This window comes from Salmo trutta, chromosome 32 (assembly GCF_901001165.1).
Source record: "Salmo trutta chromosome 32, fSalTru1.1, whole genome shotgun sequence".
In the NCBI taxonomy this organism is placed as follows: Eukaryota; Metazoa; Chordata; class Actinopteri; order Salmoniformes; family Salmonidae; genus Salmo; species Salmo trutta.
In genome coordinates, this window is record NC_042988.1 from 40916372 (window position 1) to 40933963 (window position 17592).

Genomic DNA, 17592 nt, shown 5'->3' on the forward strand with positions numbered 1-17592 from the left:
TCTGAAGTAGGCTGATTGCCAGTCTGTTGTCATGCCAACTCCTTGTCACTCATTGCCATGCCATGCAGTTGGCAAGTGCACAAACAGATCTGGGACCAGGCTAGATCCAGTGTCATGGAGTTGGCTATACAGCACAAACAGATCTGGGACCAGGCTAGATGCATTGTCATGGAGTTGGCTATACAGCACAAACAGATCTGGGACCAGTCTAGATCCAGTGTCATTTAGGAGCTGAAAATGAAAGGGCACACATTTTATTTGGCATAACGTACTTTATTTACATAAATAGATGTTTAAAATGTGGGTCATCAGGATGTTTGTTCAGATGCAGAAGAAGTCCTGTTTTCATGTCAACGTTTCCTGAAGACCAGGCATTTATTATACTGTTCCATCTCTATCTGGGAAAACAAATGAAGACTTGATCCTAAACATCCTTTTAGAAGGACTGAGCTAGCAGCAGACATACCTTCTATGTGTACAGTATAGTCCACCCTTAAAGATCCATTAGTTTATACATACACACAAGCAGACTGGTTAAAGAGGCTCACCATCCTCTCCATACGCATCCCGTTCCCAAACGCCAGCTGTCTCAGAACGTCGATGTCTGGTAGACCCCACCCTGGGTTCCTGTAGGGGAACAGAACTGACATGGTAAAACAGTATGATAGTTTGGATTCATGGATATAACCCTCACCCTGAGTGAACTAATGGCTAGAAGCTATATGGTAGTAGCTCCACATTGGCCAGCTCTCTCTGTGATGTAATAACTCACATCTCTCGTAGTTCCTGGTCCAAGTCCTCCAGACAGCTGGGGGTGATGGTGCCGTTGATGGCGTAGGGCTGGGGAGCGAGAGAGAGAGAGGTGTCTGACGTTAAACACTTAAAACAAATGTACAGTATCAATGTCCTCTTTATTACCCCCCCTCTCCATCCATGATACCTACCCCATGTGTGATCAGGAGACCATTTTGTCTGAGGATCTGGCCTGATCCTTTGACTACGCCCTGGAAATAAAAACAGAAACACAGACTGTCACTCCACACTGGCTATAAGTGACTATACTAACACATCTTCACTCATGCATTCATAAAACTTCACAGCCAAAGATGAGACGTATAATGATGACCATGGGATGATCTGACGTGTAAGGCCTACCTCTACAGTTTGGAAAGAACTGTACTGAAGCAGGTTAATGGCCACGATGACATCACAGGCCCCGCGTGGAAGGCCCGCCCACTTCTCCCAGGGTTCGCTGGCGTCCAGGTGCACAGGCTGCAGCACAGTCTTCACTTTGGTTGCCGCTATGTAGGCTCTGATACTGGAAAATAACATCACACCCACTGGAGCCTCTATATCATGGTATCTATATAGATCATGGTACATATATACAGGGAGGGAAAAAAGTATTTGATCCTCTGGTGATTTTGTACGTTTGCCCACTGACAAAGAACTGATCAGTCTATTATTTTAATGGTAGGTTTATTTGAACAGTGAGACACAGAATAACAACAAAAAAATCCAGAAAAACTCATGTAAAAATTTTTATAAAATGATTTGCATTTTAATGAGGGAAATAAGTATTTGACCCCCCTGGAAAACATGACTTAGTACTTGGTGGCAAAACCCTTGTTGGCAATCACAGAGGTCAGACGTTTCTTGTAGTTGGCCACCAGGTTTGCACACATCTCAGGAGGGATTTTGTCCCACTCCTCTTTGCAGATCTTCTCCAAGTCATTAAGGTTTCGAGGCTGACGTTTGGCAACTCAAACCTTCAGCTCCCTCCACAGATTTTCTATGGGATTATGGTCTGGAGACTGGCTAGGCCACTCCAGGACCTTAATGTGCTTCTTCTTGAGCCACTCCTTTGTTGCCTTGGCCGTGTGTTTTGGGTCATTGTCATGCTGGAATACCCATCCACGACCCATTTTCAATGCCCTGGATGAGGGAAGGAGGTTCTCACCCAAGATTTGACGGTACATGGCCCCGTCCATCGTCCCTTTGATGCGGTGAAGTTGTCATGTCCCCTTAGCAGAAAAACACCCCCAAAGCATAATGTTTCCGCCTCCATGTTTGACGGTGGAGATGGTGTTCTTGGGGTCATAGGAAGCATTCCTCCTCTTCCAAACACGGCGAGTTGAGTTGATGCCAAAGAGCTCCATTTTGGTCTCATCTGACCACAACACTTTCACCCAGTTGTCCTCTGAATCATTCAGATGTTCATTGGCAAACTTCAGACGGGCCTGTATATGTGCTTTCTTGAGCAGGGGGACCTTGCGGGTGCTGCAGGATTTCAGTCCTTCACGGCGTAGTGTGTTACCAATTGTTTTCTTGGTGACTATGGTCCCAGCTGCCTTGAGATCATTGACAAGATCCTCCCATGTAGTGTAGATCCTCCCGTTCTCATGATCATTGCAACTCCACGAGGTGAGATCTTGCATGGAGCCCCAGGCCAAGGGAGATTGATAGTTATTTTGTGTTTCTTCCATTTGCAAATAATCGCACCAACTGTTGTCACCTTCTCACCAAGCTGCTTGGCGATGGTCTTGTAGCCCATTCCAGCCTTGTGTAGGTCTACAATCTTATCCCTGACATCCTTGGAGAGCTATTTGGTCTTGGCCATGGTGGAGAGTTTGGAATCTGATTGATTGATTGCTTCTGTGGACAGGTGTCTATTATACAGGTAACAAACTGAGATTAGGAGCACTCCCTTTAAGATTAGGAGCACAATCTCAGCTCGTTACCTGTATAAAAGACACCTGGGAGCCAGAAATCTTTCTGATTGAGAGGGGGTCAAAAACGTATTTCCCTCATTAAAATATAAATCAATTTATAACATTTTTGACATGTGTTTTTCTGGATTTTTTTGTTGTTATTCTGTCTCTCACTGTTCAAATAAACCTACCATTAAAATTATAGACTGATCATTTCTTTGTCAGTGGGCAAACGTACAAAATCAGCAGGGGATCAAATACTTTTTCCCCCCTCACTGTATGTGTGTGTATATATATATATATAGATATAGTATATATACTGCTCAAAAAAATAAAGGGAACACTTAAACAACACAATGTAACTCCAAGTCCATCACACTTCTGTGAAATCAAACTGTCCACTTAGGAAGCAACACTGATTGACAATAAATTTCACATGCTGTTGTGCAAATGGAATAGACAACAGGTGGAAATTATAGGCAATTAGCAAGACACCCCCAATAAAGGAGTGGTTCTGCAGGTGGTAACCACAGACCACTTCTCAGTTCCTATGCTTCCTGGCTGATGTTTTGGTCACTTTTGAATGCTGGCAGTGCTTTCACTCTAGTGGTAGCATGAGACAGAGTCTACAACCCACAGAAGTGGCTCAGGTAGTGCAGCTCATCCAGGATGGCACATCAATGCGAGCTGTGGCAAGAAGGTTTGCTGTGTCTGTCAGCGTAGTGTCCAGAGCATGGAGGCGCTACCAGGAGACAGGCCAGTACATCAGGAGACGTGGAGGAGGCCGTAGGAGGGCAACAACCCAGCAGCAGGACCGCTACCTCCGCCTTTGTGCAAGGAGGAGCACTGCCAGAGCCCTGCAAAATGACCTCCAGCAGGCCACAAATGTGCATGTGTCTGCTCAAACGGTCAGAAACAGACTCCATGAGGGTGGTATGAGGGCCCGACGTCCACAGGTGGGGGTTGTGCTTACAGCCCAACACCGTGCAGGACGTTTGGCATTTGCCAGAGAACACCAAGATTGGCAAATTCGCCACTGGCGCCCTGTGCTCTTCACAGATGAAAGCAGGTTCACACTGAGCACATGTGACAGACGTGACAGAGTCTGGAGACGCCGTGGAGAACGTTCTGCTACCTGCAACATCCTCCAGCATGACCGGTTTGGCGGTGGGTCAGTCATGGTGTGGGGTGGCATTTCTTTGGGGGGCCGCACAGCCCTCCATGTGCTCGCCAGAGGTAGCCTGACTGCCATTAGGTACCAAGATGAGATCCTCAGACCCCTTGTGAGACCATATGCTGGTGCGGTTGGCCCTGGGTTCCTCCTAATGCAAGACAATGCTAGACCTCATGTGGCTGGAGTGTGTCAGCAGTTCCTGCAAGAGGAAGGCATTGATGCTATGGGCTGGCCCGCCCGTTCCCCAGACCTGAATCCAATTGAGCACATCTGGGACATCATGTCTCGCTCCATCCACCAATGCCACGTTGCACCACAGTCTGTCCAGGAGTTGGCGGATGCTTTAGTCCAGGTCTGGGAGAAGATCCCTCAGGAGACCATCCACCACCTCATCAGGAGCATGCCCAGGCATTGTAGGGAGGTCATACAGGCACGTGGAGGCCACACACACTACTGAGCCTCATTTTGACTTGTTTAAAGGACATTACATCAAAGTTGGATCAGCCTGTAGTGTGGTTTTCCACTTTAATTTTGAGTGTGACTCCAAATCCAGACCTCCATGGGTTGATAAATTGGATTTCCATTGATTATTTTTGTGTGATTTTGTTGTCAGCACATTCAACTATGTAAAGAAAAAAAGTATTTAATAAGATTATTTCATTCATTCAGATCTAGGATGTGTTATGTTAGTGTTCCCTTAATTTTTTTGAGCAGTGTATATATATAGACACTAGGATTCTTCTTAACCTCATTGAGGATTCTGCTCTGTACTCTTGCAGTAGTCATCTTTGCAGGACGGCCACTCCTAGGGAGATTAGCAACAGTGCTGAAATTTCTCCATTTATAGACAATGTGTCTTACCATGGTCTGATGAACATCAAGGCTTTTAGAGATACTTTTGTAACCCTTTCCAGCTTTATGCAAGTCAACAATTCTTAATCTTGGGTCTTCTGAGATCTATTTTGTTCGAGGCATGGTTCACATCAGGCAATGCTTCTTGTGAATAGTAAACTCAAATTTTGTGAGTGTTTTTTAAAGGGCAGGGCAGCTCTAACCAACATCTCCAATCTTGTCTCATTGATTGGACTCCAGGTTAGCTGACTCCTGACTCCAAATAGCTTTTAGAGAAGTCATCAGCCAAGGGGTTCACATACTTATATGCTAGGACCAAATATATACTGTATTTGGTCCTAGCAGGGCCCACCTGTCACGGGACTCCTCTTTGATGTCTGACGGTTGCCACGTGATGAAGGGCATGGCCATGGCGAAGTTGACCACATGCTGTCCGGTGCCAGAGCCCAGCTCTAAGGCAAACAGTTCCCTGTGAGACTGCTCCTCCAACACATCACACAACACTGAACACAACTCCTTCTGGTTCCTGTCTGCTAGAGGAGAGATTAGCATGGTCTGGAGGGGGGTTAGAGAGCGAGACAGAGAGAGGAAGGGAGAGAGAGAGAAAGGCTATAATGCATAGACTATCAACCACACAGTCCAATCTGTGCTACATGAGCGAGAGAGGAAGGGAGAGAGAACCTACAACAATTACAGACTCATGTATATATTATACAACTGTTGTTCTGGTGTAAATAGTACTGTTTTACACTCACCTTTTCTTGAGCTGCTCTGAAGAGGCTAAGGACATGACATATTGGTGTAGGCTGGGAGGTGGCTGATGGTTAATAGCCTATAGGGCAGATGGGTCATGTGATTACTTGGTTAAGAGGATTCTTAAAGCATTAGTGAGAGAGAGAGAGAGAGAGAGAGAGAGAGAGAGAGAGAGACAGAGAGAGAGAGAGAGACCTAACCGTTAACCTAAAAAAATATATATATAATGTTATTCCAAAAAAGGTCCGGAAATCAGGATGACAAATATAAATTATTTGGACACAGTTCTATTAGAACACACCAAAACTACACATATCTATGACTAAATATCAGCAACACAGGTAGCTTTCACATGGCTGTGAATGAGCTGAGAGACAAAGCAAGAAGAGCATTCTATGCCATTAAAAGGAACATCAAAATCAAAATTCCAATTAGAATCTGGCTCAAAATGTTCCAATCAGTTATAGAACCAATTGCTCTATATGGCAGTGAAGTATGTGGTCCAATCTCTAACAATGAATTTACCAAATGGGACAAACATCCTATCGAAATACTGCATGCAGAGTTTTGCAAGACTGTATTGCAAGTGCAAAGAAAAACTCCAAATAACGCATGTAGAGCAGAATTGGGCCAATACCCCCTCCTCATTCGAATAGAAACAAGAGCCATCAAATTTTACAACCATCAAAAACAAGTGACCCCAAAACATTCCATCATACAGCTCTACAATGTCAAGAGATGAAATCAGAGAAGAGTCCCCTCAGCCAGCTGGTTCTGAGGCTCAGTTCACTAACCCAAACCAACCCCATAGAGCCTCGGGACAGCACTCAGAAAATCTGGCCCAACCAAATCATCACTAAACAAAAAGAAAAATATATCACCTATTGGAAAGACACCACAAAAAGTAAATTGAATTGAATTGAATTGAGAGAGAGAGAGAGAGAGAGAGAGAGAGAGAGAGAGAGAGAGAGAGAGAGACGCACACACAGACATTGACAAAAGCTACTTTGTTAATAAAGTTATTTAGTCGAACTACAACTCGTTTGCGATGCAATGCATTGTGGGTAGGTCAGTAACAGAGAGTGGAGGACGCCATGTGCTGTTGAGGGAGAAGGACCAGGACTGACAGGCTACACTGTGACTGTGAATTGGAAGTATCTATAGGAGATCCGGGGGCACAAATAATAAACATGTACTGCACAAGACATTGCATTCGGACCGCACTGCGAATCGCCGCAAAGACGCATCGGTAAGCGGGTGCCATAACCGGGGATCGTAGCTGCTTGTGTAAACTCTATAAGTGGGACACGGGAGCTAGATGGTTTGCTAACGATAAAAGCGTCAAGGGCAGATAATTGCTATCTAATTTGCCATGCATTAACCATTTCTGTGCCCCAAATAGTCTGAGTCACATAGAGCTGTTAACATAATAACCCTGGGCTCATTCATTTGCTTTGTGAACGGATTTTATGATCAGCCGGCTAGCTAGCCAACCGCAATGCCACCAATTCCTCGTTAGCTAGCTAGGGAGGAACAATCTTGCTGCCAAATGGATTAATCTGTCACGGGGGATGTGTTGCAAAACCAGATAACTAACTTGTAATCTAGAGCGAGTAGGATCAGTTAGCAGTAAATAACGGTAGCCAGTTCCATGGACCTAATGCACCCTGTTCCTTCCTTATGAGATGTGCCAGTCAAGGTCATGTGTTTCTTGTATGGCATTTGTGTTTAACTTTGACAAATGGTTGTCATATCCTGTACCTTGCTAGAGCTTCCCTCCTGGTTCTGATTGCTGATTTGTATAGGTTTCCACCATTGTATAATGATCTTGTCAACCTTACTGTGGCAGTTGTACAAGTGATTCAGAGGGGTTGGGGTAAAATGCAAAAGACACATTTGGTTGAATGCATTCAGTTGTGCAACTGACTAGGTATTCCCTTTCCCAACTGAACCAGGTGGGAAATTAGGATGAACAATAGCAGCTAACTAGCTACTGCTAGATTACTAGCTGGTGGTGGATTTGAAGAATCTTTGAGAGATCTATGACAACATTGAATCAGTCATTCCCTAGGCCTAGAGGTTTTTCAAGATGGGACTCAAAAGGCCCCTAATACAACATCCAGGAGCCTAAATCTAATTAATTAGTGCATAGTTGTAAATTAATTTGCACCAGAACTGTCAATTTAAACCATTAGAAACCAAACTATCTTAGATGGACGGGTTGCCCGCGCTATAGAGGAAACACTGGATTGAATGTAGAGGTCGACTGATTATGATTTTTCAATGCCGATACCTATTTATTGGAGGACCAAAAAAAGCAGATACCGATTAATCGGCTGATTTTTTAAAAATATATTTGTAATAATGACAATTATAACAATACTGAATGAACACTTTTATTTTAACTTAATACATAAATAAAATCAATTTAGTCTCAAATAAATAATGAAACATGTTCAATTTGGTTTAAATAATGCAAAACAAAGTGTTGGAGAAGAAAGTAAAAGTGCAATATGTGCCATGTAAAAAGCTAACGTTTAAGTTCCTTGCTCAGAACATGAGAACATATGAAAGCTGGTGGTTCCTTTTAACATGAGTCTTCAATATTCCCAGGTAAGAAGTTTTAGGTTGTAGTTATTATAGGAATTATAGGACGATTACTCTCTATACCATTTGTATTTCATATACCTTTGACTATTGGATGTTCTTATAGGCACTATAGTATTGCCAGCCTAATCTCGGGAGTTGATAGGCTTGAAGTCATAAACAGCGCAATGCTTGAAGCACAGCGAAGAGCTGCTGGCAAATGCAGGAAAGTGCTGTTTGAATGAATGCTTACGAGCCTGCTGCTGCCTACCATCGCTCAGTCAAACTGCTCTATCAAATATCAAATCATAGACTTAATGATAATATAATAAACACACAGAAATACGAGCCTTAGGGCATTAATTTGGTCAAATCCGGAAACTAATTTAGAAAACAAAACGTTTATTCTTTCAGTGAAATACGGAACCGTTCCGTATTTTATCTATCTGCTTGCACAGAACGCAAGAGAAGTGACACAACTCCCCTAGTTAAAAGAAATTCATGGTAGTAGGCAATATTAACTAAATATGCAGTTTTAAAAATATATACTTGTGTATTGATTTTAAACAAAGGCATTGATGTTTATGGTTAGGTACATTGGTGCAACGACAGCGCTTTTTTCACGAATGCGCTTGTTAAATCATCACCCGTTTGGTGAAGTAGGCTGTGATTCAATGATAAATTAACAGGCACCGCATCGATTATATGCAACGCAGTATAAGCTAGATAAACTAGTAATATCATCAGCCATGTGCAGTCGAAACGCATCGGATTTTTATAAACATTGTTTCTATTGAACATGCCATACTAATAAAGGCATTTTAATCAATTATATGAAGAGTGCCTTGGTCCTCCTTTCTTTTCGATATCATCAACCATGTGTAGTGAACTAGTGATTATGTTAAGATTGATTGTTTTTTTATAAGGTAAGTTTAATGCTAGCTAGCAACATACCTTGGCTCCTTGCTGCACTCGTGTAACAGGTAGTCAGCCTGCCACGAAGTCTCCTCGTGGAGTGAAATGTAATCGGCCATAATCGGTGTCCAAAAATGCCGATTACCGATTGTTATGAAACCTTGAAATCGGCTCTAATTAATCGGCCATTCCGATTAATCGGTCGACCTCTAATTGAATGATACATAAGTCTCTGCTCCCGAGTGGCGCAGTGGTCTAAGACACTGCATCTCAGTGCAAGAGGCTTCACTGCAGTATCTGGTTCGAATCCAGGCTGCGTCACATCCGGCTGTGATTGGGAGTCCCAAAGGATGACGCACAATTGGCCCAGCGTCATCCGGCTTTGTAAATAAGAATGTGTTCTTAACAGACCTGCCTAGTTAAATAAAGGTTAAGTAAAAAAATACATTAACTGTATGATTTGTTTCCACAGGCAGGAGCTCCAGACACCAACGCTATATGCCCTCCGAACTCTCGGGACCAGCCCAGCTAGCCTTTCTGATGTCATCGCCGCCCCCCCTCTGGATGGAGCCCCCAAACAGTACCCCCCCAAAATCACCCAGCTGGTACACGACATCACCAGCCTCACCTTGTTAGAGGTGTCAGACCTCAATGAGCTACTCAAGGTATGGAACTGGAACATGTAGATTAACATAAGGCGACATGTACATTTGAGTCATTTAGCAGACGCTCGTATCCAGTGCCACACAGTCAGTGCCATAAATTATAGCAGATTGGCCTATATATAACACATAGTACATAGCCATGCACATTGTCCTATATATAACACATAGTACATAGCCATAGCACATTGTCCTATATATAACACATAGTACATAGCCTGGAATATAGCACATTGTCCTATATATAACACATAGTACATAGCCTGGAATATAGCACATTGGCCTGTACTTGAGTATAATTAGGCAAATCTGACATTACATATATATTTTTTCATTTACCAGACGTTGTTATCCAGAGCAACTTACAGGAGCAATTGGGGTCAAGTGCCTTGTTCAAGGGCACGTCGGCAGATTTTTCACGTAGTCGGCTCGGGGATTCGAACCAGCGACCTTTCGGTTACTGGCCCAGCACTGTTAACTGCTAGGCTACCTGCTACCTGTACAATAGGCTACAACTTAATTTGTCCAACTATTACATAGAAAATTTGAGGAGACAAACTAGAGACAAAACTCCAGGCCACCTTTACTCCACCAACAGGCTCTCCCTCACCCTCCATTTGGCAAATCTGACCATAACTCTATCCTCCTGATTCCTGCTTACAATCAAAAACTCAAACGGGATGTACCCAATGATGCGCTCAATACGGAAGTGGTCCCATGAAGCGGATGCTGAGCTACAGGACTGTTTCACTAGCCCAGACTGGAATACGTTCCAGGATTCATCCAATGGCATTGAGAAGTTTACCACATCAGTCACCGGTTTCATTAATAAGTGCATTGACGATGTTGTCCACACAGTGACCGTACGTACATATCCCAACCAGAAGCCATGGATGACAGGCAGCATACACACTGACTACACCAGCTCTGGCGCTCGAAGGATGTGGTAGGGCTTGCAAACGATCACGGATTACAAAGGGAAACCTTGCCGCAAACCTAACAGACGAGCTAAGCTTCGAGGTAAGCAACACTGAACCATGCATGAGAGCACCAGCTGTTCCGGATGACTGTGTGATCATGCTCTCTGTAGGCGATGTGCGTAAGACCTTCAAACAGGTTAACCTGTCTAGTCAACAGCCAGTGGAATCGTGTGGCGCGAAAAACAAATACCTAAAAAATGCTATAACTTCAATTTCTCAAACATATGACTATTTTACACCATTTTAAAGACAAGACTCTCGTTAATCTAACCACATTGTCCGATTTCAAAAAGGCTTTACAGCGAAAGCAAAACATTAGATTATGTCAGGAGAGTACCCTGCCAAAAATAATCACAGCCATTTTCAAAGCAAGCATATATGTCACAAAAACCAAAACCACAGCTAAATGCAGCACTAACCTTTGGTGATCTTCATCAGATGACACACCTAGGACATTATGTTATACAATACATGCATGTTTTGTTCAATCAAGTTCATATTTATATCAAAAACCAGCTTTTTACATTAGCATGTGATGTTCAGAACTAGCATACCCACCACAAACTTCCGGTGAATTTACAAGATTACTCATGATTAACGTTCACAAAATACATAACAATTATTTTAAGAATTATAGATACAGAACTCCTTTATGCAATCGCGGTGTCAGATTTTAAAATAGCTTTTCGGCGAAAGCACATTTTGCAATATTCTGAGTACATAGTCAGGCCATCACGGCTAGCTAATTTGACACCCACCAAGTTTGGCCCTCACCAAACTCAGATTTACTATAAGAAAAATTGGATTAACTTTGCTGTTCGTCAGAATGCACTCCCAGGACTTCTACTTCAACAACAAATGTTGTTTTGGTTCCAAATAATCCATAGTTATATTCAAATACCTCCGTTTTGTTCTTGTGTTCAGGTCAGTATCCGAAGGGTGACGCGCGAGCGCATTTCGTGACAAAAAAAAATCCAAATATTCCATTACCGTACTTCGAAGCATGTCAAACGCTGTTTAAAATCAATTTTTATGCTATTTTTCTCGTAAAATAGCGATAATATTCCAACCGGGCGACGTTGTATTCATTCAAAGGCTGAAAGAAAAAAATTGAGAATTCTCATGAACGCGCTTCTCAGTCTCACTGTTCCCAGGCTGACCACTCACAAACAGAGCTGCTGTACTTCGCCCAGAGACTGCAGACACCCCATGACACTTTCTGGCGCCTTCTGAGAGCCAATGGAAGTCTTAGAAAATGTCACGTTACAGCAGAGATGCTGTATTTTCGATAGAGATGCAACAGAAGGAGAACAAATTGTCAGACAGGGCACTTCCTGTATGGAATCTTCTCAGGTTTTGGCCTGCCATATGAGTTCTGTTATACTCACAGACACCATTCAAACAGTTTTAGAAACTGTAGAGAGTGTGTTCTATCCAAATCTACTAATTATATGCATATTCTCGTTTCTGGGCAAGAGTAGTAACCAGTTTAAATCGGGTACGTTTTTTTATCCGGCCGTGCAAATACTGCCCCCTAGCCCCAACAGGTTAACATTCACAGACGGATTACCAGGACGTGTACTCAGAGCATGCACTGACCAGCTGGCAAGTGTCTTCACTGACATTTTCAACCTCTCCCTGACCTAGTATGTAATACCTATATGTTTTAAGCAGACCACCATAATCTCTGTGCCCAAGAACGCCAAGGTCACCTGTGTAAATGACTATTGCCCTGTACCACTCCCATCTGTAGCCATGAAATGCTTTGAAAGGCTGGTCATGGTTCACATCAACACCGTCATCTCATTTACAGGTGAATATGTGGACGAAAGACATTGTGCAAATGAACAAAGTTTTGATGCATGCAGTACTGGCTCTCTAGCAGAGACCTGGCAGTGTGGTACCAGAACAACAACCTCTCCCTCAACGTCAGTAAGACAAAGGAGCTGATTGTGGACTACAGGAAACAGAGGGCTGAGCACGCCCCTATTTACATGGACCTGGCTGTAGTGGAGTGGGTCGAGAGCTTCAAGTTCCTCGGTGTCCACATCACTAAGGATCTATCACGGTCCACACACACCAACGCAGTCGTGATGAGGGTACGACAATGCCTCTTCCCCCTCAGGAGACTGAAAAGATTTGGCATGGAGCCTCAGACCCTCAAAGTTCTACAGCTGCACCATTGAGAGCATCTTGACTGGCTGCATCACCGCCTGGTATGGCAACTGCTTGGCATCCGACCACAAGGCGCTACAGAGGGTAGTGCGTACGGCCCAGTACATCACTGGGGCCGAGATCCCTGACATCCAGGACCTCTATACCAGGCGGTGTCAGAGGAAGGCCCTAAAAATGGTCAGACTCCAGCCACCCTAGTCATAGACTGTTCTCTCTGCTACCGCACGGGAAGTGGTACTGGTGCACCAAGTCTGGAACCAACAGGACCCTGAATAGCTTCTATCCCCAAGTAATAAGACTGCTAAATAGTTAGTCAGTTCAATATTTACCCAAATAGCTACCCTATCTGCATTGACCCTTTTTGCTCCAACTCTTTTGACTCATCACATTTTGTGTTATTATTTTTTATTTAACTAGGCAAGTCAGTTAAGAACACATTCTTATTTACAATGACGGCCTACCAGGGAACAGTGGGTTAACTGCCTTGTTCAGGGGCAGAACTGTTGGCTCGGGGATTCGATCTAGCAACCTTTTGGTTACAGGTCCAACGCTCTAACGAATAGACTACCTGCCGCCCCTACACTCTAACCACTAGGCTACCTGCCGTCCCTACACTCTAACCACTAGGCTACCTGCCGTCCCTACACTCTAACCACTAGGCTACCTGCCGTCCCTACACTCTAACCACTAGGCTACCTGCCGTCCCTACACTCTAACCACTAGGCTACCTGCCGCCTCTACATTCTAACCACTAGACTACCTGCCGCCTCTACACTCTAACCACTAGACTACCTGCCGCCCCTACACTCTAACCACTAGACTACCTGCCTCCCCTACACTCTAACCACTAGGCTACCTGCCACCCCTACACTCTAACCACTAGACTACCTGCCGCCCCAACACTCTAACCACTAGACTACCTGCCGTCCCTACACTCTAACCACTAGACTACCTGCCGCCCCTCCACTCTAACCACTAGACTACCTGCCGCCCCAACACTCTAACCACTAGACTACCTGCCGCCCCAACACTCTAACCACTAGACTACCTGCCGCCCCTCCACTCTAACCACTAGACTACCTGCCGCCCCTCTAACCACTAGACTACCTGCCGCCCCTACACTCTAACCACTAGGCTACCTGCCGCCCCTCCACTCTAACCACTAGACTACCTGCCGCCCCTACACTCTAACCACTAGACTACCTGCCTCCCCTACACTCTAACCACTAGACTACCTGCCGCCCCTACACTCTAACCACTAGGCTACCTGCCGCCCCTCCACTCTAACCACTAGACTACCTGCCGCCCCAACACTCTAACCACTAGACTACCTGCCGCCCCAACACTCTAACCACTAGACTACCTGCCGCCCCAACACTCTAACCACTAGACTACCTGCCGCCCCTACACTCTAACCACTAGGCTACCTGCCGCCCCTCCACTCTAACCACTAGACTACCTGCCGCCCCAACACTCTAACCACTAGACTACCTGCCGCCCCAACACTCTAACCACTAGACTACCTGCCTCCCCTACACTCTAACCACTAGACTACCTGCCGCCCCAACACTCTAACCACTAGACTACCTGCCGCCCCTACACTCTAACCACTAGACTACCTGCCGCCCCAACACTCTAACCACTAGACTACCTGCCGCCCCAACACTGCTGCTACTGTTTATTTTCTGTCTCTTTGTTCCTAGTAATATGTACTGGTAACCCGTGTATAAAGCCATGTTATCATTATTGTGTATTTATTATTACTTATTTTACTTTTCTATTATTTCTCTGTTTTCTTTCTCTCTGTATTGTTGGGAAGGTCTAAGTCAGCATTTCACTGTTGGTCGACACCTGTTGTTAATGAAGCATGTGATGAATAACATTTGACTTGCTCAATGACTTCTCAATAAAGTATGTTTCATTTTTGTCCCAGAAAACCCTGAATATCCAGGATGTTGGGATGATGCCAATGGGAGCCATGACTGCAGCAGCAGCACCTGCAGCTCTGGTAAGACAGGGATTGTTTCAGTGTGTTTCTGTGTTTTATTCAATACGTTTATCAAGCTTCTTTACCTGCATTGGTTAGCCTGCCCTTACATGATGCCCCGTGGTTACCCCTTACGCGATGCCCCGTGGTTACCCCTTACGCAATGCCCCGTGGTTACCCCTTACCCGATGCCCCGTGGTTACCCCTTACCCGATGCCCCGTGGTGACCCCTTACGCGATGCCCCGTGGTGACCCCTTACGCGATGCCCCGTGGTGACCCCTTACGCGATGCCCCGTGGTGACCCCTTACGCGATGCCCCGTGGTGACCCCTTACGCGATGCCCCATGGTTACCCCTTACGCGATGCCCCGTGGTGACCCCTTAAACGATGCCCCGTGGTTACCCCTTACGCGATGCCCCGTGGTTACCCCTTACGCGATGCCCCATGGTTACCCCTTACGCGATGCCCCGTGGTGACCCCTTAAACGATGCCCCGTGGTGACCCCTTACGCGATGCCCCGTGGTTACCCCTTACGCGATGCCCCGTGGTTACCCCTTACCCCACCCTACATGACTTGATCTAGGAGGTACCTCTGCAGAGCTCATTGGCCTTCTATCTATAAATGCTTTAACCTCATTTAGTTTCAATTCCCAATGTAAGCTTCTTTACTGCAATGCAATCGTTCTGCTTGACTGTACACACAAACATGCCGTGTAGTGTCCTCGGGGCATACATAGAGCATGTTCTGACCTTGCATTGTATTCATTCTGCTCCTATAGGCAGTGGAAGAGGACATGGCACCGGTCAAGAAAGAGAAGACACACTTCACAGTAAAACTGACAGAACTGAAGGCAGCAGAGAAAGTGAAACTCATTAAAGAAGTGAAGAACTGCATCCAAGGCTTGAACCTGGTGCAGGTCAGATGCTCTTCCTGTTTTTCTCCGTGTGATGTCACAGCCAGACCATGATTCTTTACTTCTTTCCTGTCTCTGTAATCATTTGTCCATTTCATCTCTGACCACACCTGCTCCGGTGTCCACGCTTAAAGGACACACAGTGAAATCACTCTGAGACATAGGATAGCTTTGGGTTGGAGGCCTTTCACTCTATGGTACTGCTCTCTTTATGTATGTAGTAGGTTATGAAGTTGGTTGACTTCTCTGTCCTCTGTATAATCCTCCTTCTGTTTCTTACTCTGAAAGACATACGGTCATGTCCGTCTAGGAGGTTGCTTTGTGTTAATGTAACTATAGATCCTCTACCAGGCTAAGTAGTTGGTTGCTTTGTGTTAATGTTACTATAGATCACTGATATCCTCTGTCCTTTACCAGGCTAAGAAGTTGGTTGCTTTGTGTTAATGTTACTATAGATCACTGATCTCCTCTGTCCTCTACCAGGCTAAGAAGTTGGTTGCTTTGTGTTAATGTTACTATAGATCACTGATATCCTCTGTCCTTTACCAGGCTAAGAAGTTGGTTGCTTTGTGTTAATGTTACTATAGATCACTGATCTCCTCTGTCCTTTACCAGGCTAAGAAGTTGGTTGCTTTGTGTTAATGTTACTATAGATCACTGATCTCCTCTGTCCTCTACCAGGCTAAGAAGTTGGTTGCTTTGTGTTAATGTTACTGTAGATCACTGATCTCCTCTGTCCTCTACCAGGCTAAGAAGTTGGTTGCTTTGTGTTAATGTTACTGTAGATCACTGATCTCCTCTGTCCTCTACCAGGCTAAGAAGGTGCTTGCTTTGTGTTAATGTTACTATAGATCACTGATCTCCTCTGTCCTCTACCAGGCTAAGAAGGTGCTTGCTTTGTGTTAATGTTACTACTATAGATCACTGATCTCCTCTGTCCTCTACCAGGCTAAGAAGTTGGTTGAGTCCCTCCCCCAGGAGATCAGAGCCAATGTGTCCAAAGAGGAGGCGGAGAAGCTGAAGACAGCCCTGGAGACAGCAGGAGGCACTGTGGTGCTGGAGTAGAACGTCCCTCCTCTCTCCATCCCTGCCTCCAGCCGACTGACCACACCCATCCACCGTCTGGCTGCGGTTACTCCCGTCTTCTGACTATCTTTCTGTTTTCTACAGCAGTAAAACAACAAAGGAACCAGTACCTTGGAAAGTTAAAAATTGCCTTTTGACAACGTTGCTGTACCTGCTACCAACTGGACGGTGTGAGGCGGGGCGGGGAGGGGCGGGGCGGGGCGGAGCGGGGCGGGGGAAACTAACTCAGACTGAACTCCTCAGGCTCAAAGCCTGAACACACTCGCCCGCCGCCCGGCCGCTCCTAAATTTACTCTCCCATTTGTCTTGTTTGTTCATCTGTCTGGCTGGCTCTGTCCCAATTCTCCATCCTTCTCCCGAAGTGTGCACTTCTCTTGCGTTCCTTCTCGCATTGATTTAACAGTGGTGGAAACTCAAACTCCCTCAAGCCAATGTTTATATCAGCCCGATGTTTAAAAGTCCATGACTGGGAATATGAGGGTACAGGAGAAGGGTTGATAATGGGTACTTTTGCCCATCTATCAGTCTGGCACTTTTGCCCATCTATCAGTCTGGCACTTTTGCCCATTGGGCTGCAGTCAAGCTGGCCCTGGGCCTCCTGTCTGTCTGTGTATTCGTCTGGTGGTGAGTTGCCCTGAAAGCCTCGTAGCTAACGTGGCATATTATTTCTCCTGACAACCCAGCCTCCACAGTGACCATTGAAATACCTACGTTTGACTGTCTGTATTCTCCAGAGTAGGCTGGTGGGAGGAGCTATAGGAGGACAGGCTCATTGTAATGGCTGGAATGGAATAAA

The 17592-nt window shown here is 45.1% G+C and overlaps 2 protein-coding genes across 3 annotated transcripts; one reads left to right on the plus strand and one right to left on the minus strand.

The window, feature by feature from the left end:
* Nucleotides 1-257: 257 nt before the first annotated feature.
* On the minus strand, nucleotides 258-5628 carry zgc:103625 (methyltransferase-like 26 B). The gene is made up of 7 exons (XM_029726886.1): nucleotides 5493-5628; nucleotides 5090-5292; nucleotides 1156-1318; nucleotides 945-1004; nucleotides 773-840; nucleotides 549-627; nucleotides 258-398 (listed from the first exon to the last, which is right to left on the minus strand). Exons 2-7 carry the CDS (start codon nucleotides 5287-5289, stop codon nucleotides 351-353), a joined length of 618 nt encoding a protein of 205 aa, XP_029582746.1. The 5' UTR covers nucleotides 5290-5292; nucleotides 5493-5628; the 3' UTR covers nucleotides 258-350.
* A 907-nt stretch (nucleotides 5629-6535) lies between these two features.
* Nucleotides 6536-16922, plus strand: mrpl12 (mitochondrial ribosomal protein L12). 2 transcript variants are annotated; one of them, XM_029729141.1, is made up of 5 exons: nucleotides 6536-6739; nucleotides 9464-9656; nucleotides 14742-14816; nucleotides 15576-15713; nucleotides 16128-16169. In XM_029729141.1, exons 1-5 carry the CDS (start codon nucleotides 6681-6683, stop codon nucleotides 16152-16154), a joined length of 492 nt encoding a protein of 163 aa, XP_029585001.1. In that variant the 5' UTR covers nucleotides 6536-6680; the 3' UTR covers nucleotides 16155-16169. The 2 variants fall into 2 exon arrangements, with proteins under 2 accessions (XP_029585001.1, XP_029585000.1); XM_029729140.1 differs by lacking the exon at nucleotides 16128-16169 and adding an exon at nucleotides 16659-16922 and having other exon boundaries at nucleotides 6538-6739.
* The last annotated feature ends 670 nt before the right edge of the window (nucleotides 16923-17592 follow it).